The sequence below is a fragment of the Haemaphysalis longicornis genome, unplaced genomic scaffold (genome assembly GCF_048455015.1).
Source record: "Haemaphysalis longicornis isolate Haplotype H1 unplaced genomic scaffold, Haemaphysalis longicornis Haplotype H1 scaffold_26, whole genome shotgun sequence".
NCBI classification, from domain to species: Eukaryota; Metazoa; Arthropoda; class Arachnida; order Ixodida; family Ixodidae; genus Haemaphysalis; species Haemaphysalis longicornis.
In genome coordinates this window covers 3504761-3527541 of record NW_027526319.1, presented here as the reverse complement: position 1 = coordinate 3527541, position 22781 = coordinate 3504761, and the positions used below count along the sequence as shown (strand labels likewise).

General features: G+C 43.7%; 1 protein-coding gene across 10 annotated transcripts in view; it reads right to left on the bottom strand.

Annotated features, from left to right (window-relative positions):
* Nucleotides 1-434: 434 nt before the first annotated feature.
* The window catches only part of LOC144172809 (uncharacterized), a 140218-nt gene continuing 117871 nt past the window's right edge, over nucleotides 435-22781 (bottom strand). For 4 of the 10 annotated variants that reach the window (XM_077701426.1, XM_077701428.1, XM_077701431.1 and 1 more), the window contains 5 exons: nucleotides 19594-19752; nucleotides 18032-18190; nucleotides 14181-14324; nucleotides 8276-8374; nucleotides 436-827 (listed from right to left, as the gene is read on the bottom strand). In XM_077701426.1, coding sequence (XP_077557552.1) covers nucleotides 715-827; nucleotides 8276-8374; nucleotides 14181-14324; nucleotides 18032-18190; nucleotides 19594-19752 — 674 coding nt within the window. In that variant the 3' untranslated portion in view covers nucleotides 436-714. Of the gene's footprint in view, nucleotides 828-8275; nucleotides 8375-14180; nucleotides 14325-18031; nucleotides 18191-19593; nucleotides 19753-22781 lie in introns of all 10 variants that reach the window. The other 6 variants (XM_077701425.1, XM_077701427.1, XM_077701434.1 and 3 more) reach the window with 4 other exon arrangements.

Genomic DNA, 22781 nt, shown 5'->3' with positions numbered 1-22781 from the left:
TAACCCAGGATATGCAAAGCAAAACCTTCGTTTGACTTGTTTAGTTGTTGGTTTCGCTTGGTGATCATTAGGCTTAGCTGTAATTATTCCACTTAGCTAAAAACCCAACGTTTGCAAGGTAGGAGAGGTGTGCCTAGGTCGGTGGCTGGAAATGACTGTAAATAGGCTTGGATAGACACGCTCCAGCGAAGCAGCTCGCCGGGCGATTGACGCCGGGTGGTCTCACGACGCTTGCAGACGGCGGCTCAAAGTTTCCGCTTAGAGAAGCCCGCCCGGCATGGGTCTCTTCCATGGCCAAGCTCAGACTGACTAGGTGAGTGCGGAGCTCCCCTTAGCCGGGTGCGGGGCGAAGCATGTGGTTAGGCGGCGGCCCAGCTGCGCAGAGCGCTCGCGCTAAGCCGCCGCCGGCAGCGGGGGTGGTAGCGGCTAGTGCATCCGGTGGCGGCCGAGCACGGCGCGGTTGTCACGTGATGCATACCAAGGCTACGGCGCAGCTGCGGTCAAATGAACTTCAAAGTGCTGGTGACAGCAAAACTAGGCTTGGGGCAGGTTAGGAAAGCTTTACTTTCAAAATGTGTGGCGTCTTTCTTCCTTCTTCAGACACCCTCAAAACTACCACCTAATATTTTGGTAGACATAGTACAGCTATTCCAAAGCATTACACTCATCAACAAAGTAAGAAGGCTATACACAATATCCTTAAATATTTGCTAGTTATCCCAAAATATTGAGAAGTCCCTTTGGTTTCTTTGTAGTGGTGGTCGTGGTAGTAGTTGTGGAACCTGCGGATTCATGTTGAACCTCTTCAGGAGCAGATGGTTCTGGAGCTGAAAAGAAAGCAGTAAACATATTTCTTAAATATTTAAAAAAATCTGCACGCTTACCGATGCCCCTTTTGGTGTTACGACTAGAAATATGTAGCTACTATTTATTTATTTATTCATTTACCCTAAAGGCCCTTAGGGGCGTTACATAGGGGTCGCAATGAAAAAAGAACACATTGCAACATTAAAAAAGCAACACCCAAAAAAATGCGAATACAAATACATTCATGTCGAAATGCATAGTTTCAAAAAAAGGGTACACAAAAGGCGCACAACAGTTATCCAATCCCTAAAATGCGAGGGTTAAAAAATGACCCAGGTTCAAAATAACACAAACATCGAACATTGAACCAATCTAAGAGGTTCAAACATGACACAAACACTGGAAAATGATTTATACATTGAGGAATAACTGCAACTCTTTGATAAATGAGTCGTGATTACTGAGGGTGACGATGTTGCCTGGGAGCTGATTCCAGTGATGAATAGCAAGTAAGAGTGGCGAAAAGAAAAATAGGTTGATACGCGCGAATATTGGTTGAACTTTGAATGCATGATCTAAACGGGAAAAAACGCGACCAGCGGGTCTTATGTGCGAGGCAGCGAAAGAAGACTGGCTGTGGTATAGCCTATGAAAAACCGATAAAAGACTATAAAGCCGGCGTTGTTGTAGAGGTGGTAAGTTCAGGGATTGTTTCATTTCTCACTGCGAGCCGGCCTAGTTGGAACTGATTCATTTTGAAGGTAATAGCGCACAGAAACGGGGACAAAGAAAGGAACACACGGACAAGCGCCTTCTATCAACTGAGTGGTTTATTAGAAAAAACACAGACTTTTATACCCTACAACACTGCGCAGATCAGTACAAGAACCCATCACCGGCACACATAGCAAAACACGTGTACACTCATCAAATCACACTAACGCTGATAGTAGCGACAGCTCCTTATCTAACAATGTTACTGAGGGATGGCTTACACAATCTTCTTTTTGGTGGGAAATATGGAATGCCTCAACGATCTCTCTTGACGTTTTATTGTGATGCTTGAACAAAACGACAGTGTTGTCGAAGCATGGTGTACATCCACACGCGTTGCAATGTAAAGCCAAATGTGTGCACGGGCGTCCTTTTAAACTAGATAAGTGTTCTCTCAGTCTTATATTTATACACCTTCCAGTCTGACCGACATACACATGACCGCACGTCATTGGTATCCGATACACGACATCTTTTACACAATCAACAAATTGCTTTCCATGTCTTACAGTACACTCATTCTTGCCTTCATTCCTTCCTTCTTTTTCATACTTTTGTTTGACCATGCAACACACACTTCCTATTTTGTTCTGTGCAGAGAACACCACTTTTACATCGTAATTTTCTGCCACTTTCTTAATTCTATGGGAGAGTCCATGCACGTAAGGTATTACAGAAACCTTAGACCGTTCCTCTCTGGGCCTGCTTTCTTCCGTCGTGCGCTGTTTTTCCTGCTTTAACTTTCGGAGCAACCGGCTACACGATGCAAGCAAAACATTTTGCGGATAACCAGCGTCCCGCAACCGGCGTATTTGCTGTCCGAAAGCGTCATTCATTGCGTGACAGCACGACTTAAGCAAGGCAGATCTTAAGCATGACTCAGCAATCCCATTCTTGACCAACCGCGAATGGTCTGAGGCGTAGCTAAGGAGAGGCTTTCCAGCACGGGGAGAAGTCTGTGTTTTTTCTAATAAACCACTCAGTTGATAGAAGGCGCTTGTCCGTGTGTTCCTTTCTTTGTCCCCGTTTCTGTGCGCTATTACCTTCAAAATGTTTCATTTCTGTTATACTTGATGTTCGTGAGTAGTTCCTGAGAATGAATCGGGCAGCTTTATTTTGGAGTGCCTCAAGTTTATTTACGAGATACGACTGATGGGGGTTCCAGATTAGCGCTGCATATTCAATCTTTGATCGAACAAGTGTTTGGTAGGCCAGAAGCTTTGTGGATGTGTTAGCTGAATGCAGATTGCGCCTAATGAATCCGAGTGATTTAGAAGCTTTGCTGGTTATTGTATCGATATGGTGATTCCAGGTTAGATCAGACATTATGTGGACCCCCAAGTATTTTACCATGGTTGCGGTTTGTACAGGCATACTATTGAGAAAATAGTGACGGGGCTCAGACGCGCTAGTTTTGGTAAATGTTATAGCGTCAGTTTTGGGCACATTTACTTCCATCTGCCAATCCCTACACCACTTCGTCAGTTGATTAAGGTCTGCTTGTAAGGATAAGAAATCTTGGGGGGTTTTAATTTGCTTATAAATGACGCAGTCATCCGCAAATAATCGGATAGTAGAAGAGATATTAGTGTTAATGTCATTGATATATATGAAAAATAAGATAGGACCCAAGACTGAGCCCTGTGGAACACCGGAAGCTACTTGAGCTAAAGAGGAGGAATGGTCATTAATGGTTACTGACTGAAACCGATGGGTTAGGAAGTTCTTAATCCACCTGTTAATCTTAGGGTTGATATTAAGAGCAGAAAGTTTTTCCATTAGACGGATGTGAGGGACTTTGTCGAAGGCCTTGGCGAAATCTATGAATATAGCATCTATTTGTGAGGACGAATGTACTGCATTATGGAGATCAGTCATTAATTCGAATAACTGAGTTTCACAAGAACGGCCTCTCAAAAAACCATGTTGATTAGAAAAAAAGAAGCTCTGTTTTGCTAGGTAGCTCATTACGGCAGATGATATTATGTGTTCTAGAAGTTTGCAAACTATGCTGGTTAAGGAAATCGGTCTGTAGTTAAGAGGCACAGATGGGTCGCCTGACTTAAAGATGGGGATAACACGGGCAATTCTCCAAGCAAACGGTACGCATCCTGTGTCTATCGATTGCTGAAATAAAGCAGCTAAGATCGGGGATATGACCACTTTAGTCATTTTTAGTAGTTTGGTGCATATTTCATCGGGGCCTGGTGCAGAGTTGGTCGGGAGTCTATCAATGGCTGCAGCAATACCCTCCTGAGTGATAAGCAAGTCATCCATTGCTGAATCTAATGACTGTAAAGTAAGAGTGGCTGGTAATGGGCTTTCATTTGTAAACACAGAACAAAAAACAGAATTGAATTCCTCTGCAGCCTCTGATGAGGAAAGGTCTGTACCATTTTTAGACAATGATATGGACGATGATGATGAGTACTTTGGATTTATCACTTTCCAAAATTTTCTCGTGTTGGTCTGCAGTAGGTTTGTTATATCGTTGTTGAAAAATTTTTCCTTGGCTGCCTCGATTTCTGCTTTGCACAGTTTAGAGTGTTCTTTGTAGCGCTTCCAGTCATCGGCTGAATCAGATCGTCTGGCCTTGGAATAAAGTCGCTTTTTCTTATTGATGCAGCTTTTAACGCCAGTCGTAAACCACGCGCTTTGCGTCGATGACGTGATACTGATTCTTGGAACGTATTTTTCTTTCAGTTCCAGAAGCTTATCGCGAACAATTTGCCAGTTTTCATTTAAATTTCTGAGAGCAAAGGAAGTGAAGAACTGCGCGGAAAATGATAACAATTCGGTTTCTATCATAGCGCGGTTCGCGCGGTTGTAATCAAAAATTGTTTTCGTTTTATTCTCGGTTTTGGAGCTTTCTAGTGTTACCTCACAATGCACTACGTTGTGATCGCTGATGTTATCTAAAACATGTACGAGCATATTGCTTGGTTCTGTGGTCAGCACAAGATCTAAAATTCTGTCGACACGTGTAGGCAATCTGACCATTTGACTCAAACTAAAGGCAGACAACACATCGAGAAATTCTTGACATTCATGCCTTTTTGTGCTGCCATGTGGTATACCTGACACACGTTAGATACACGTTATTTACCAATTATTTCAGCTTTATTCGCAAAATGCAATTCGTAATCTGTTAGTTTGGAAAGTTCTATGGCTGGTGTTAGTAAGTAGCAGCAAAACTCAGTCTTACATCACACTAAGCCAAGGCAATGACGCTTTTGATAAGAAATATCCAGTAAAAAAACGTTTAGCACCTGGTACACTTTTTACAACGTCATATTCCGCGACGCAGTGTGGGCAAGTGAGACAAGGAAAGCCTAAACTGTCAAGTAAGCCGGACAGATGGTCATATGCGAAAAAAATACATTGCCTGAAATATTCGTGGATAGCTATTATTTCACGAAATAGGTGTCTAGTCGTGAGCCCACTTCGGCACAATGATGGCAAAATCTTTTCATAATGTGGGGAATGCGCATTCTAAATCACCAAAACTTGTCGCACAGAAATAAAATGGCAATTTTTATCGGACCTGGTCAAAGCTCATCGTAAAATTAAGCTTTCCGCTGTCATTCGCAATGCAACGCCGCCTGTATAATCATTGCCTAACGCGTGAGCGCAAAATGGCCAAGCAGCCCCTCTTCTGCTGCTCTTCCTACCCTTTCCCGCTCTGTAGCCTTCCTGCGTGCTTTCATGTCCGCCGGGCAGCGCCGCTTCTCGAAGACTATGCAAAATTGTTGAAAGTTTGTTTAGCGTTCCCCAGGTGGCGCTCCTACGCCCTTCTCGTTTTTCACAATGCCCGTCTGTCTTGGTCTGTCGCTGATGAAACCGCCTTTGCCACGGAGCAAAATCACTTGTGCTGCCGCAGGCTGATGCCGGCTTTGCACGTTTATCTACTTGGATGACGGGACCCGAAATTTTCTGAGTGGGGCATCCCCCTCTGTCCCCTCCGCATTTCGGTCTTGTTTTGTCCCTGCTGTTCGCACTCCACATCGGTACGCTCTATTAAAATTGAGAACTGTACTGTAGAAGCGCCCAGACAATGTGGCAGACCCCTCAGCTGCTTATCCTTTTGTTTTCTGTAATCTTTTAAAATTTACAAGCGCCTGATAATTATGGAAAATAATGGTAGAAGTGAGCACCGTAACAAAAAATGGGACCGCAATTTTTTCCTCCCTAAATTCTCTAGGGAGACAAATATCAGTAAAATAATGGCTGCACCATCCGAAGATATCGTTTTTCTGTTCGCTATTTATCTACCCGACAGTTAATATGTTCTTACACTCTTTTAGTTGCGCCTCCGTCAGTTAAATTAGGAAAAATGTAGCAAGTATAAAGCGAGCGACAAGTTGGAGGCCATCCGAAGTGCGCCCCAGAACTAGCGCCCTTCGCGGGTAAGACGTGAGTGAAACGGCTCTTGAAACCCAACAGCCAAGCTGACAGATACACGTCGTAAAAGTGGGTGCAGCGCTCGCGACTCGCGGGCAGTGACGTAAGGCGAGATGTCCGCCGGCGCGCGCCACATACCGGATGAGTGCTTGAACTAAGCGTCCCTACCCTTCCCATTGAAAAGCGCGCGAGGCGTTATAGGCAATGTTTATACAGGCGGCATTGTGTAATAATTAATATTAACGCCTGAATACGCTTTATGAGCATAAGAAAAAACAGTTGTCCTCTTAGGTGCACTGGCTATCAAGAATGGCTGCACAGTCGCTTAGTAAGCGGTGGGAGACCGTGCAACTCAGCTCCCACCCGGACGATCAGTTCTGGGCCGCCCAGCTTGCTAAGGACACTGCCAGAGTCCAAAGGCTCACCGCAGGCGAATAAGCATCAGAGTTGAAAACTCAACTACGTAAAGTTTATTCTCTCTCTCGCTCTTTCTCTCTCTCTCTCTCTCTCTCTCTCTCTCTATATATATATATATATATATATATATATATATATATATATATATATATAGGACAGAAAATAAGGGTTGGCAGTCAAGAAAACCTCGGAAAGCACAGGGGAGGTTGTGGTGGGTCATAGAAAGCGATGAATATATATATATATATATATATATATATATATATATATATATATATATATATATATATATATATCTATTGAGAGAACAAGGCTCACCGGACGGAGAGGCCGATGTTCGGGGCGACCGTTTATTCGGAGGCTCGAGCAGGGAACGCCCGAGTACATGATGATGAGTATTCACAGAGATGAGGACCAAGTGCTAGAGCACGTTCGCTAGTGATGATGATAATGTAGAGATGAAGAGGTAGCACTGATGGCAGTCCGATGATCGCACACCAAGACCGACTGTGCCAACCGGTGCCGGTAGATTGCCCAAGGATGCTCACAATATATATATATATATATATATATATATATATATATATATATATATATAAATTTATATATATATTTATATATATATTTAGATATTCGCCGAGAAGTTAATGCATTTTTCTGAAATACTTGTGGGGGGGCCAGGTGACATATGTATAACGTAAAATGTTTTATATCGGAGTCATTCACCCGTTTTACAAGACACATGCATCCACACTGGGAATTTGTCGCTTCGTACACGTACAGAACCATCAGAGAAACTCCACACAAATGTAGCTAGCAAATGTCTTCGGACACTTAAGTCTCCTTTGCTTTGAAGGTGAACGCCAGGCGTAATGTTGTGGCAAGCCTGGTTCCAACGCTACGACACAGCAGCCGCTCCAAATTCATTTTTATTCCCAATATACTGTCATTATTATCACCGTAATATTCTTCATCACCATCACCATCATCAAGTTACTCATGCTCACTGCAGGACGAAAGCCTCTCCCATTAACCTTCAACCACTCCTCTCCTGCGCTTCTCGAGTCCACACTTTACCACCGAAGTTCCTCGTTTCTTTATTCCGCCGGTTTATTGGCCTTCTCCCTCTTTTAGACGTATCTTCGGTATGCGCTCTGTTATCCTAATTGTCCACCCGTTGTTGGTTCGTCTCATTTCATGACCAGCCCAAGCCAATTTCTTTTTCTTTATCTGAACTATGTTACTTTCTACTCGAGTTTGTTCTCTGATACAGGTACCTCATTTCCAGTCCCCGAGTGTTTCTCCTAATATTATTCGTCCCGAGGCATGTGAGCAGACCAATCTTGGTTTCCAGTTGTTTAGTAAGGCGCCAAGATTCATGTCCGTATGTCATACTCCACCTTAATCTGTGTTCTTTCCCCTTAATCTACCTAATTCACCAGTCTTAGGCCACACCAATACAACCTAACCCGTCTTGATGCACCTTAGTACACATCATTTCAACTTAATCAAACTTTATTACAAATATAATCAATCAGTAACAAATTATCAACCTACTATCCCATCTCAATTCATCTAATTCGCTTATGTCACCCTAAATCCCATCAGTAATCATAGCTATCAATCACTAATCAATAAGCAATTTAGGAAAACCTTAGTCTTTTTCTGGCCTTTCTTTGGTATTCAAGGCCATCCAAGGTCGATTTTCAATTATTCAATACACACAAACCTTTCGCCTTATTAAGTACGCGGAAGTTGTGGCTTCCGATAGCTGAAAAAAGTACGGAGCCAGGTACGCTTCCTACACACCCTGTCATGAATGTACCTTCAAGAAGATACTCCCGACTCAGAGTAAAGGGAAGGTGTAAAGCCCTACCTAGAATATCGAGGACGGACGAGAGGAGCCCTTTTGGTTTCTTTGTTGTAGTAGTCGAGGTAGTTCCAGAGTCAGACTGTGGCTGGGGTCCAAGTGGTGCTGAAAAAAAAAAGGATGTAAGATTGTGGGAGAAAAGTTTTCTAATATCGAAACGTTCTACCCCCGTTTGCCTCTCCGACCTCCGCCATATCTTCACTTTGTAAGACTGAACCAAGTTACCTGCGACTGTTGGCAGTGAGGGCTGCCCTCTTCCAAGGTTTCCTGCTACTTAAACGTTTTCACCGTCTTCTATATCCCTGTTTCATTGTGCCTTTCAGAGTCTACGTCTCTGCGTTCGTGCATGTCTCAAAATTGCGTGTTTCATTTTACGATGTGTGGCCCATTACCTTGCCTTGAGTCTCCGGCAACCTCAAAACAACACAATCAATGTTATGTAAATTATTGTTTTGAATAAATCAAATGATGTTTTGTTTATATTCATTTCCAATTAGGACATCGTTGCTTCACCTCATGGGCTTCTTTTTAACTCTCAACTAACTCTTGCTAGATGTAATTAGCATATTTATAACAAAAAAAAATTGGTGCGGAATAATACAGCAGTCAGGAGAGATGAGGACGGTAGAAAAAACGGTACTGCGTCATCGTCTCCACTGAGTGCTGCTTTTCTCTCGCTGACAGCTTTTGTGAAGAATAAGACACTTAGCACAACACCAATTGTTACAAGGAATACTGTGATTAGGTCAACTATCCGACCGACGCCTCTTCCATTGACTTCCAAGTGCTCAGACCGTGTTTCATTCGAACACATTCTGGGTACTAAATGTACATCAAAGACGGGGGTTTATGTTGCTCAGTACTTTTCACCTGGGTCATTTTTGTTGCCACTCTGCGTCTAGAGTAGTGCGCGTCTTTTTAGCACTGTAAATTGCATGTTCCGCCATTCTTTACTTGTTTGCCTAAATTTAGCTAAGCTGGCATCTACCCAGCTTTTCAAGCAGAAGCAATCCCACTCCACGTTCCTTAATTTCGAGGATGTAAGAAAGCCGTAGCTACGGTGACCCCGCGGATTGCTAAACAATCGACTGCCGGGGATGGGGGGAGTAGAATACTAATATCAACGGCCTGAGATGATGCATACGATTCAGCTTCCGAGAATAAGGTTGAGCTTCAGGTTTAACTTTCCTCAAATGGTGCCCACAGCTGGCCTCCTGAGAAACTCGATGTACATTCAGAGATCGTTACGATTAGGGCAAGGAACCGAAAACGTTAACCCTAGATATACGGCTAGATGGGGAGATTGACGAAAGCTCTTATCCTGTGCAACCAAGGAAAGAGGAGACAAAAATAAAAGGTTATGAGGGGCTACCAGCCGCCATATGTCACATACGCGTATATGTCCTCCACCAATTCATTTCCACTCGCCAACACTGGTCCACAGAAGTGAGGTGGTTTGGACAACTTTCTGCCGTAGCAAATCAGCTCGTTTATATTAGTCAGTCAATAAGTTGTAAAGAGCATCCGAGGAAAGACAGAGACGGCACCGGAAGTCTTTTTGCAACGGATGCCTTACTCCGTCTGAGTACATGGTTCGCCGTCTTCCAAGGTCAGCACGATGGACAATGATGATGCCGGAGCACACACGATAGGACAGGCGTTTAATTGGTGATGATAATAATGCGACTAAAAATATTTCAGTTAATGAATCAAATAGTGCTTTATTCTATCGATCCTTTATGGCATAACCCATCGGTGCATAGGCCCCAATAAATATGTGGGAATACCGTGGGTCCCCTGTATGATATCTCAAGCATGGAAAATGTTTGCCAAGTGAGTAGCACATATGCACGGTGATGTATTGGATGACGCTTTATACGCAGAAATATATGTTGCGTCAAGCGATATTGTTTCGGTGGCGCTGCCAAGTGCTCGCAGTTTTTCCCTATATGGTTATCCTAGTTTCCTATAGCCAGGCAATGTGTCATTTTTCACCGGTCTAAAGTACGCCATTACACATGAGGACATATGTAAATGTAACCTACCAGCAGAAATTTCCGACCATTATTTACAGGACTGCTCAATAACAAACAACACAGAGAACAGCTTCTTATATCCATAGAAATTATCTCGTCAGAAGGAAACCAGAGCTAATAAAACATACAAAAACATTAAAATTTTTAGAAGAAATGACAATAGTAATTAACGCTAGTATTCAACAATACTAATCTCTCAAATATTTTGTCACAATTTCACACACAGGCAGAAACAGTCAGTGGAAAATGACACGATAATAACTTTTAGATACCTTTGTATTTATCTTTGCTCTGTAGTGAGTCATTTTCTGCGTAATAATTTTTTATTACCTTTTTACATTTTTTATCTTTAATCCAAACATCCATTTTCAATGTATTTAATTTATCCATTATACCTCGCTGGGACGGGAAGGGTAGCAGTTCATGAGCTCGTTTAATAAAGTACCGTCTGCGATTTTTTTCATAATGTCGAAGTTTCTGTCTCAATAAATTCACGGCGGAAGTACACCTGGGAAATAAACAATTATTTTTATAAACACTACGAAAAATGTAGTGCACATTCAGGCGTCTTCTCACAAGTGCGAGAAAATAGAATTAAACAGGACCGCCACGCTATCCAAGATACCACTGCGTCCGAAGGTGCGGTTTTTGCAGCAAGTATATAGGCCCTCTCTCACTTATTTTGACCCGGTGCTGTTAGTTTTGTAGAATTGTTTATGGACAGAGGTGACATACCTTAAAATACTTTTTAAAATAATCACAAGATTTTAAATGAATCACAAAGAGCACAACATTGCGGACTAGGAATGCTGCAACTATACGAAATCTCACATTCAAACGGCACTTTGTCGGGCTAATGCCGGGAAATAACATAAAATTGCCATTTTCCTGGTCCGTAAACTTTTGAGCGTGGCTGTACGTCTTATTTGTTCCCTCGTTTGGATGAGCATGTTTAACTTCATAAGATAGAATACAGTTCCAGATTCAATATTTGAAGGTGTTCTCTTCAGATACGATTATGTGCTTTGCAGATCTGAAGTGGCTGATCATTTCCAATTTAATTTTATCCCTGATTTTTTAAGGTCAGGCTTTCTCATCGAAACCATTTCCTACACTGGCTGTAAATACTTGCGCCGCCTTCCTGATACGCGTCCTCTATAATAGGGTTCTCATGTTTATTATTATAACTCACTGTTTCCCGGAAGAACAATACGTCAATTTTCTTACTTAGTGATTTGTCCTTGGAATAGGGCCGCCATTTTATCTGAATCGACTACTCATTCGAAATTATCATATGGCGTACGCAGATCATCTTTATTTTCCAGTATTTTTTACCTTACTTTTATCTAGTCGTGAATAAAATTTCGTAAACACGGACTGTTTAGTTGACAGAACTCTGTGGTGCTTCTAAAGCGTTTGGCAACTGCCTCGGGAAGAAATATGTATTAAGCAAACAGTGGAATGAATTTGTATTTGGAAATTTCGATTGCACGACTTTTTCTGGAGGCTTGAATGAGGGCAAAATTTTCTCACCATAAAGCTGCCCCTAAACTCGTTATGTATTCGAAGGCTACCTTTGTATTCGCTTGGACTCACAAGCTGAAATTAATATTTGGAATCTTTTTTACGCAATATACAGTACACCTTTTAGCCGATCAACAGTTACTCTGTCACTTTCTGTAACTCTTTACTTTTATCGTTTTGGTCTTTTGTCACTTCTCGGTCGGCGGATCCTGATGATCAGCTGCCGTGCAAGTCCTGTTTGAACTGTTTTCTGGCCTACCGTTGCCATCATATAACCCTGCATGGAATATTTCCGCGACTTTTACGGGCAAAACAATCCTGTGGATCTTCCAACTTACACCGGCAGGTACTCATACTGCATGGTTAAATAACTGCAAGTCCGTTCTTGCTGTTTTTATATGCCGCGTACACGTTTCTAGAAATCTCAATGTTATGAACAAAATTGGGATATACAAGGATGCCTTAAATAAAAATAAATAATTTCTTCTCACGTCATTCAAACCAGATCCTATGCTATATTTGGCTTACATCATTGTGTAATATAAAATATAAATGCCACAAGAAACATTGAATACAATAAAACCTGTGCCTAACCAGGCATTCTTGTCGCAATACACTTTTGTAACACTGAACTTGGCGTCACCGAAATGTGTCGTTATAACGAATTAATTTGTTGCAGCTCAATAATTTCTTCAAAAATACGCATTTGAGGCGCTAAACAGCGGAAACCAGAAGGATCGCGCAGACACAGACAAGGCGCTAGTTCCAAGTAAACTTTATTCGTGAAAAAGCCTAGCTTAATTACACTGTTCTGACGTCATTAAAACGTCACACCAACAACGTGTGCAAACCTAAACGTGTCCATCTAAAAACTGGAGTTCTTTGAGTGATAATATGGCGAACCGTGTACTGATACACGTGTTTCCCGCCTTGTGAATGAAGTACGCCTCTACAATCTCTCTTTCTTGCCTATCTCTGACCCATTTTAAAAACGTGGCCTATTTGAAGAGCGGAATGCAGTTTGTATCCTGCAGAGTTCACCTTTTGCAGTGCTCAGCCATGTGGTCCCAAGCGTTGTTCTTCCCTGCCTAACAGTGCTCGCGCGCTCTGTCGTTGAAACACCTGCCTGTTCGGCCAATATAGCACTTGTTACAACTCATGGGAAACTCGTAGACAACTCCCATGGTGCATTCTGTGCATAATTCGCCGTTCTTCTTGAAGCACGATTGCCGCTTTCTTTGCGTCATCATAGCGGAAACCTTCGCCAATTTGCAGCTCGCGCTAAATACCGCATTGACATAGTACCATTGAGCTTTTTTTTTGATGTTATGCGAGATCCTGTGCCAAAACCAATTGCAATACCAAAAATAATATAAAAAAACGAAAGATAACGTTATCCCGTTCTGGCACAGGATCTCGCATAACCTCAAAAAGGTTGCTCAAAGGCACGATGTCAATGCGGTGTCTAGCGCGACCTGCGAATTGGTGAAGGTTTGCCCTATGATGACGCAAAGGAAACGCAATCGTGCTCCAGGAAGCATGGCGAATTATACACAGAATGCAGATTCCCATGAGTTGTAACAAGTGTTATACTGGCCAAACAGGTAGATGTTTCAACGACAGAACACGCTAGCACTGTTAGGCAGTAAAGAACAACGCTTGGGGCCACATGGCTGAGCACGACAAAAGGTGCGCTGTGCAGGATACAAACTGCACTCCGCCCTTCAAACAGGCCACGTTTATAAAATGGCTCAGAGATAGGCAAGAAAGAGAGATTGTAAAGGCGTACTTCATTCACAAGGTGGGGAACACGTGCATCAGTACACCGTGGATCGCATTATCACTCAAGGAACTCCAGTCTTTGGATGGGCACGTGTAGGTTTGCAAACGTTGTTGGTGTGACGTTTTCATGACGTCAGAACAGTGTATTTAGCCTAGTGTTTCTCACTACTAAAGTTTAGTTGGAAGTGGCGCATTGTCTGTGTCTGCGTGTTTCTTCTGGTACCGGTTGTTTAGCGCTCAAAATATTCAGTATTTTCAACCAACTAGCCCTGAACAGGCTTTTGTTGCATACTATAAGCAATACGCCTTACTTGGAATTGCTTTAACCGCTAAATTCTGTTTCTTGGTGATGGTTGTTTTTATCAATTGACAAGAACAACAAAAATCGACGAAGACTGGCGACAACTCTGGCTATTGCGGTGATGCTTCAAAGAACGTTCATAGTAGGGGCGCTCAGTCTCAGTCTTTAGGTTCATTGTAAAGAAACAATTCCTTCGTAATACCGTGCACGTGATAAATATTTCAGGCGCCAGGATCAATACACCCTCTGCACTTCTTTCTATTCTTACGGAGGATATCCAGAACTGAGGATAGCAGCCCTTTTGGTTTAGGAGTAGTTGTTGTAGTGGTTGTAGGAGTAGTTTGAGATTCAGTGATTGTTTCAGTCTCTGGCTCTGCCACAGTCGTATCGTCAGATGAACCTGTGTCTGGAGCTGAAAAAAAAAACGAGCAACAGTGCCTGAATGTTGGAAGTTGCTGAATTTATGTCACTCCTGGGAGTTCCGTAACATTGATAATTTTGACGCGTCAGAAAGGATATAATAGCAAACTCAAAGGAGAACGTTGTATATGTGTATGAAATTGCGCGCCAGGTTCAAAACCAAAGTTGTGTTGCCGTTGTCAGGTCGAATAGAAGTCAACGTTTGGCATTTCTAAATAAACACATCGGTTTTCCTTTCGCTACCGTCATTTGTTTTTACTGTGATTTTGCGCAGGTAGGACATTCACCGTGGTTATTCATTCGCCGCTGAGAGTGCCTAGCCATCTCAACAGCAGCACTGCCAAAGAAGGTCACGGCAGATCCGGTGAACACGAATGAAGCGGTTCTTCACTTCCGTAGAAGATACCCAGCGTACATTCACAGCCATTTAAAAACATTCATTTTCTTCTTTCACAATATAAGTGCCGCACACGAAACTTTATCTATTTTTTGCTATACAATAAATATAGTGTAAGCATTTAGGCTGTCAGCTTTGTCAAGCTTCACTAAAAAAGACGATTCGCTTTCTTGGGCTACCCAACCGCGAAAATTTTGGTCTATTTTTCTATCCGCCTTTCTGCCGGCCCCAATCTTCATGCCCGCGGCCAAACACTGAAACAATGGTTCACAATAACGTACATAAAGATAGACCCGACCCGAAGTGATAAATCCGTTCTCATGGGCCATACGTTTTTGCTTTATTTAGCACCAAAGAAACCTTAGGATTGCTTAAACAAAGACGTGAGTACACAACCGAAAGAAGCAGTGTTCATTTAATTAGGAAAAGATTTGGGATTGCTTTCTACGATAGCGAATGACGACACCAAGCTGAAAGCCAAGCTGAAAGGCATTACCTATTGAAGGAGCGAGAGCAGAGGGGAAGAACCTCACGGTTGAGAGGGAAAGAGTGGAGATCGTGTTACGTTGCTGGGCTTCCAAAATACTACTGTCTTTTGACGACCCTTGCAGCTGAGCAAGCAAATACGGCCAATGTGTTCAACCTTACATGTATCACCATTATTTGTCTCATGAGGCGATGCTCGGTCGAGTCTATCTGTTTGTCTAGATCCCCATCGCATGTGCCGAGGGATGCCCTGATGTGTGCTTACCGATTAAAAAACTTCTGCTTCAAGCAGTGTACAAACATCTAAGCCCTTACTGTGTGTGCGTGCGCGTGTGGGCAGGCATTTTACAAGCTAAAACACAAGCAGGGCATCAGGGATGGGGTTGGCCGTTTGTACATTAGAAATCAGAACGTTGAAACGTTTAAAAACAAGAAGAAAAACCTTAAGTAGGATCTCAACACTCAAAGGTTTAGTTATTTCTCAAATTGCTCAAACCAACCACTGAGGCTATCAGGGCAGATGTGTTGGCCGCTATATTGTGAAATATCTATACGAATATTGCTGTACCTGTGGCAGTAGCCAACATCGCCCTGACTGTTAGGGAGCAGGTACATTTGTTTTCAACAACAGGGCCATTTCTAGGTGCACTACCTGCCAGCAGCAGTCGATAAGTGGATGAGATCAGAACTCCCTGATGCAATACGCCCCCCCCCTTCTTTCTGAATCAAGGCCTTCCCTATGAAGTACCTTCTGGTATGTGCAGATTTGGGCCGCATTAAAGAATCAGCAAAAAGAGAGCGAATAGTTGAAAACGGCAAAGAGGTAATAGGGTAGTAGCCCGCTGTCTTTTCTTGTGTAGATAGGGAGCTATATGCTCTAAAATGGAATTTTCAGAACAGCATTGAGGCCGAGGGGAACGTGTTCCAAGAGCATTGTGATACACCTGCAATACCTGACCAAAAGAATCAGACTTGTCCGTGCATACACACAAGAAACAGACACGCGCGTACACGTGATAAAACATACAAACATGCGCATTCGTACACACGCGCAGCACACACGCACGTACGCTCATTCCCACACACGCACAATCAAACATTCAAAGGTACGCAGCAGTCTGGAACGCCAAAGGCGCGAAGAGAAATAGGTTCACTAATTCTATGTTGTCTGAAGATTGAATTTAAGTTTTTCGTTCATTTAAGAAGGAAAGTGAAGGAAAAACAGGAATCTTGCATGGGGTCCAATGCACCGCCTTGCTATGAAATGCCGTGCGCCTTAAAAAATCGGCTAATTAGACAATTGTGTTCTACACAACTTTTTGGGTATTTATGCTTAGTACAACTCTATTTTACCTTTGAGGATAGCAGCGAGTAACGCCGCCCCTACTCGTATTGCAGTCGCTCGACCGAGGTGTCAAAAATGCTCACCTTCCCCCCGTTTCATTGCTCAAGCGCTGCTGTCTACATGAAACACCACAATTCTTACCAGTATAGCCAAATCTGTAGCTACCTCGCAGCAAGTATACCACGTTTGTTTCTGGTGTTGGAAACCGTAATTATTGGTATCAAAGAAAACGTACATACAAAACCTCCATGACGCTTCCTTTGGTTCGGGTCCCTCCCGGTGAGTATGTTTTTCGGCTTGTTCCTTTGTAGCTTTCATACATTTAGCAAACTATGGCTGTTTCAAGACAAATAAATGACTAACCCCTTTATGCTCTTCGCCATCCTTATCCTTCTTTACTACTGGCTCTTTTTCGTTCTGCATTTAATACTCCCCGCTTTTCCTAGTCTAATTCGATATATACATTATATATATATATATATATATATATATATATATATATATATATATATATATATATATATATATATATATATATATATATATATATATATATATATATATATATATATATATATATATATATATAGGTGACTAGGTGACTATCCTTTCTCGCTGAAGTTAAAATTTTCGAAACATCGCGCCGTGTTTTGTACTGACGTCGGCACCATTGCATCTGAGGCAGAGCAGAGTTGATAACGAGGCAGGCAAGTTCAGACTTACTCTAGGCACGTGTCTCTTTCTTTCTAGGTCCAAAATCTCGTTTGTTGCACACAGCTCTGTTTGCGCAACCACCGTGCACGCTAAATGCTTCAATCGCAGCGATAAATACCAACAATCGTGACAATACGTATCGTACCATCTGGTTGGCTCCGACAGTCGAGATATTGAACGAAATCAAGAAGGGGAGCGTGTTGCTGACGAATAGCGGTAGTGTTCTAGTGCTTCATCTTTTATTGAGATTTTCGTTAATTCGAAGTGTTTTACTGTCTCCTTGGACTTCGTTTAAAGGGCGGCGACTAAACTAAAAAACTGCCGCTTCGTTACTAGGGTCATGTTTACCTAAGGTAATATCTGTAAAAATTTCAGATGTATAATCGCTACGTGTTCAATAAAGAAAGTTCTCTCGGCAGAGTACACCAGTTCAAACCATGTTAACGTCTCGTAATAAACAAAAGGGGGATGTCGCTGCAAGAAACCAATTCGCACTTACAGTATGATATGACTAGTACAAATACTGTGCATTGTAAATATATTTGCGTGCATATATGTACGCACGCCCACACACACACACACACACACACACACACACACACACACACGCACACACCAAAAACTGGGCATGCCGTATGCCTCTCGGCGTATAGGAGTAAGTATAGATTATGTCGGTTTTATGTTGAACTGACAAAGGGACCGAAAGAGTTACATTGAAATGGTATTCTGCGGTATTGAGTTGAAAAGAAAGGTTTACCTAGAAAGTCTAGCACACCGGACAGAAGACCCTGTGGCTTCTTTGTAGTCGTTGTAGTTGTGGTTGTCGTTGTTGTAGACTCAGGCCTCGGCGTTGTGCTGGGCTCAGGCTCTGGCTCCGTTGGAGCGGTTTCTTCTACAGAAGACTGGTCACTTGGAGCTGAGTACGGAACGAAAACTCTGAATAACCAAGCCGCTAAGTGTTTGAGCGCATATGGTATGTAGTCCGTCTCTTTTTTCCTCAAACATAGGCGTTTCATAATTTTACTCAACCACAAAACTGAAGTCAAAATTGCTTTCAGTGTGGTATGGGAACCCACAAACTTTCGGAAACACCCCCAACAGTCTTTGCAGTGATATTATAGAGCGAATCGTCTTCCTTTCATCTCCTTGTGTTGCTTGCTTCGAAGTTTCTTGATTGAAACTTGCGGGTAATTAGAGGTGATGTACCGGTCCCGGCAATTTTACGTGAAATCCAGTGAAACAAACTGCTGTATAATTTCTTGTTTAAATACACTATGTCGGCTGGTAGTTATTTGGTAGTTTAATGGTAGTTTAGTTGGTAGTTATTTCGACTAAAAAGTACCTAGGTGACTATCCTTTCTCGATAAAGTTAAAATTTTTGAAACACCGCACCTTGTCTTGTACTGACGTGGGTACCATCGCATCTCAGGCAGAGCAGAGTTGATAAAGAGGCAGGCAAGTTCAGACTTACTCTAGGCACGCGTCTCCATCTTTCTAGGTGCAAAAACTCGTTTGTTGCGCACAGCTCTGTCTGCACAACCGCCGTGCACCCTCCATCCTTCAATTCCAGGGATAAATACCAACAATCATGGCAATAGGTATCGTACTTTCGGGTTGGCTGCGAAAGTGGAGATTCTGAACGAAATCAAGAAGGGCAGCGTGTTGCTGACTAATAACAATAGTGTTGTAGTTCTTTATCTTTAATTGGGATTTTCGTTAATTCGAAGTGTTTTAAGGTCTCCTTGGACATGGTATAAAGGGCGTCGACTATACTAACAAACTGCCCCTTTGTTACTAGGGGCATTTTTACATTTCGTATTATCCGTTCAACTTTCAGATGTAGAATCACTACGTGTTCAAGAAAGAATGTTCACCCTGCAGAGTGCAGCAGTTCAAACGTTGTTAACGCCTGGTAATAAACAAAAGGGTGACTTCGGTGCAAGCAACCACTTCGCACTCACAGCATAATATGACTAGCACAGCTCCTCCGCATTTTAAATATATTTGCTTGCGTATATGTACAAACACACACACACACACACACACAGAAGCACACGCATACGCACACGCGCACGCACGCACGCACACGCACACACACACACACACACACGCACACACACACACACACACACACACACACACACACACACACACACACACACACACACACACACACACCAAAAACTGGGCATGCCGTATGCCGCTCGGCGTATATGGGTAAGTATAGATTATGTCGGTTTTATGTTGAACTGACAAAGGGGCCGAAAGAGTTACATGGAAATGGTATTCCGCGGTATTGTGTTGACAAGAAAAGTTTACCTAGAAAGTCTAGCACACCCGACAGAAGACCCTGTGGCTTCTTTGTAGTCGTTGTAGTTGTGGTTGTCGTTGTTGTAGACTCAGGCCTCGGCGTTGTGCTGGGCTCAGGCTCTGGCTCCGTTGGAGCGGTTTCTTCTACAGAAGACTGGTCACTTGGAGCTGAGTAAGAAAAGAAAACTCCGAATAACTGAGTCGCTAAGAAGTTTAAATCTCTGGAGAACTTTCTTTCTCAGCAATAACTGGAATTCAGGAATTGTAGGGGGTACCGAAAGCAGAGAAAATTTATTCTCGGTGTGACATATGAACCCAGAACCTCAGCAAACGCGTCCCATTATCTCCACAGTGATACAGAGGAGCGTTCGAGTATCTTTCAACATCGTTGTGTACTTATATATTTTAAGAGGAACGCAGACCTGAACAAGGAAACAGTAATTCCAAGGCACGTCTCTTTACTCAGCCCGCAGGGAACCCGGAGATTCGCCAGAACGACACCAGACGATGATGATAATCCACAAATGATTACCATAATGGGTATGTATAGATGAGAGATTGGTCCCACTAGCGAATAGCAATTAATTCATTCCATGAGTCTTCTTCATGAGTCAAGACACCAATAAACGCTCACACTTCCCCCCCCCCTTTGGCTGGGAAGAGGTCGCCTGGACGCTTGTAGCTAATGCGCACGCTTGAAAACGCTTCATACGAGAAACATGGACGACTTCATTTCCACGTCTGCGACGGTCGTTGGAGGAAACTGGAGGAGACACTCTATAGTTGACAGGTGATGCTTTCTCAATGACAGTGTATGGGCCAATATATCGGTGCAGAAACTTCTCGCACAGGCCCGGCGATCGTGTCGGGGTCCAGAAAAGCACTTCTTCCCCTTCTTCCCCGGGATGAAAATTGATGTTGCGGTGCTCGGCATCGTAAAGGGCTTTTCGTTCCTACTGCGTTGCTGCAGTGTGGATGCTGACTAGGTGTCGACAGTGGTTAATCCGGGAGATGAACTGGTCAGAAAACGGGGTAACGGGAGAGACCGGTGCAGATAAGAAAGCGGTATCAATAAAGAAGGAAGAGGAACGGCCAGAAACCAAGAAAAATGGTGAGTAGCTAGTGGTGCGCTGAATTGCTGTGTTGTAGGCAAAGGTTTTCAAACGGAAGAATTTGGTCCCAGTTGGTGTGGTCTGGTTTGATATACATAGAGAGCATGTCGGAGAGAGTCCCGTGAAAGCGTTCAGTGAGGCCATTCGTCTGAGGATGGTAGTTGCTGGTTGTTTTATGAATCGTATCTGCCGCTTGAAGCACTTCAGCCACAATTCGGAACAAGAAGGCCTTGCCCCGGTCGCTTAAAAGGACGCGGGGTGCACCGTGGCGCAAGATGATATTCTGCAGCCGAAAGTCCGCGATTTCTTGGGCGCAGCCAGATCGTAGAGGGGCCGTCTCGGCGTACCTGGTTAGATGGTCGACAGCAGTCACTATTTAGCGATAGCCGTTTGGTGTGCTGAGAAGCGGGCCATACATGTCAATGCCCACAGCTTCGAAGGCCGCCGAAGGAGAAGGTGCCGGTTGTAGCAAGCCTGCTCGCGGAGTAGTAGTGCGCTTTCGGTGCTGGCATTTGGTGCATGAAGAAATGTACTTCGCCACGCTTGTCGACATCCCAGGCCAAAAGAAGCGACAACGAATGCGATCGTAGGTTTTGTCAAACCCGAGATGTCCTGCTGTTGGATCATCGTGAAATGCCTCTAACACAACTGCGCGTAGCTCCCGAGGTAGGACAGGGACCCACCTGGCCCCTGTAGGGTGGTGGCTGTAACGGTGCAGAACCCCGTTTTGAAGCCGAAACTTCTGCCATTGATGACGTAACCGGCTGTTGGGGGGTCGCGTGGAGCCGTCTATCCGGTCGAGTATTCTGCGACAAAAAGTATCGTCGCGCTGTTTGGCCGGGATACTGATGTCATCAACCGTGGAGTAAGCAATTGGCGCCATGGGTAAAGCAGGCCTGCTTGCCGGCGAGAAGCAGACGGCCGATTCCGATAAGGGACAGCGTGGGAGGGCATCAGAATCTAAATGCTTTTTGCCGGACTTATGCGTGATGGCAAAATGATATTGCTGTAGACGGAGAACCCAACGGCCGAGGCGGCCGGAGATGTTCTTCAACGTCGACAACCAACACAATGCGTCATGGTCAGCTACGACATTGAAATGTCGAACGTACAAGTAAGGGCTGAACTTCTGGATGGCCCACACAACAGCAAAGCATTCCTGCTCCGTGATTGTATAGTTTTGTTCTGCCGGCGTCTGTGTGCGTCTAGCATAGGCGACCACTCGCTCCCTCTTGCACGAATCGAGTTGCAACAAGACTGCACCGATGCCTTGACCACTGGCGTCCGTGTGTATAACCGTTGGTGCAGCGTCATCAAAGTGGCAAAGCACAGGGCTCGAAATGAGTGCGTTTTTCGGGGCTTGAAAAGCCCGTTCGCAATCTTCACTCCAAACAAAAGCTGTGCCAGAACGCAAGAGGTTATTGCGAGGCGAAGCAACTGTTGCAAAATGTCGTATGAAGCGGCGGAAGTACGATGCTAGTCCGAGGAAGCTGCGAAGGTCTTTCTGCTGTAGCCGGCGCGGAAAATTTAGAACTGCAGAAATCTTTGCAGGGTCTGGTTGTATGCCGGTTTTGCTCACGATGTGCCCTAACACCTTTATCGATTTACTGGCGAATGTGCAATTTTTTGTATTAATCTGGAGTCCAGCATTTCAGAGACACGCCAGTACCTTGTCGAGACGTTGGAGATGTTGCTCAAAGGTGGTTGAAAAAAGAACAATGTCGTCGAGGTAGCAGAGGCAAGTTTTCCATTTGAGGCCGCGAAGCACGGTATCAATCATGCGTTCAAATGTCGCGGGCGCATTACATAGCCCGAAAGGCATTACATTGAAGTCGTAAAGCCCATCTGGAGTGGCGAAGGCCGTCTTTTCTTTGTGATTTTCGTACATCGCGATTTGCCAATAACAGGAGCGTAAATCAAGGCTGGAGAAGAACTGCGCTCCTTGAAGCTGGTAGAGAGCGTCATCGATGCGTGGCATCGGTAATAGGTCTTTCCGTGTGATCTTATTGAGGGCACGTTAATCAACACAAAAGCGAACAGAGCCGTCCTTTTTCTCTACTAGCACGACTGGCGATGACCACGGGC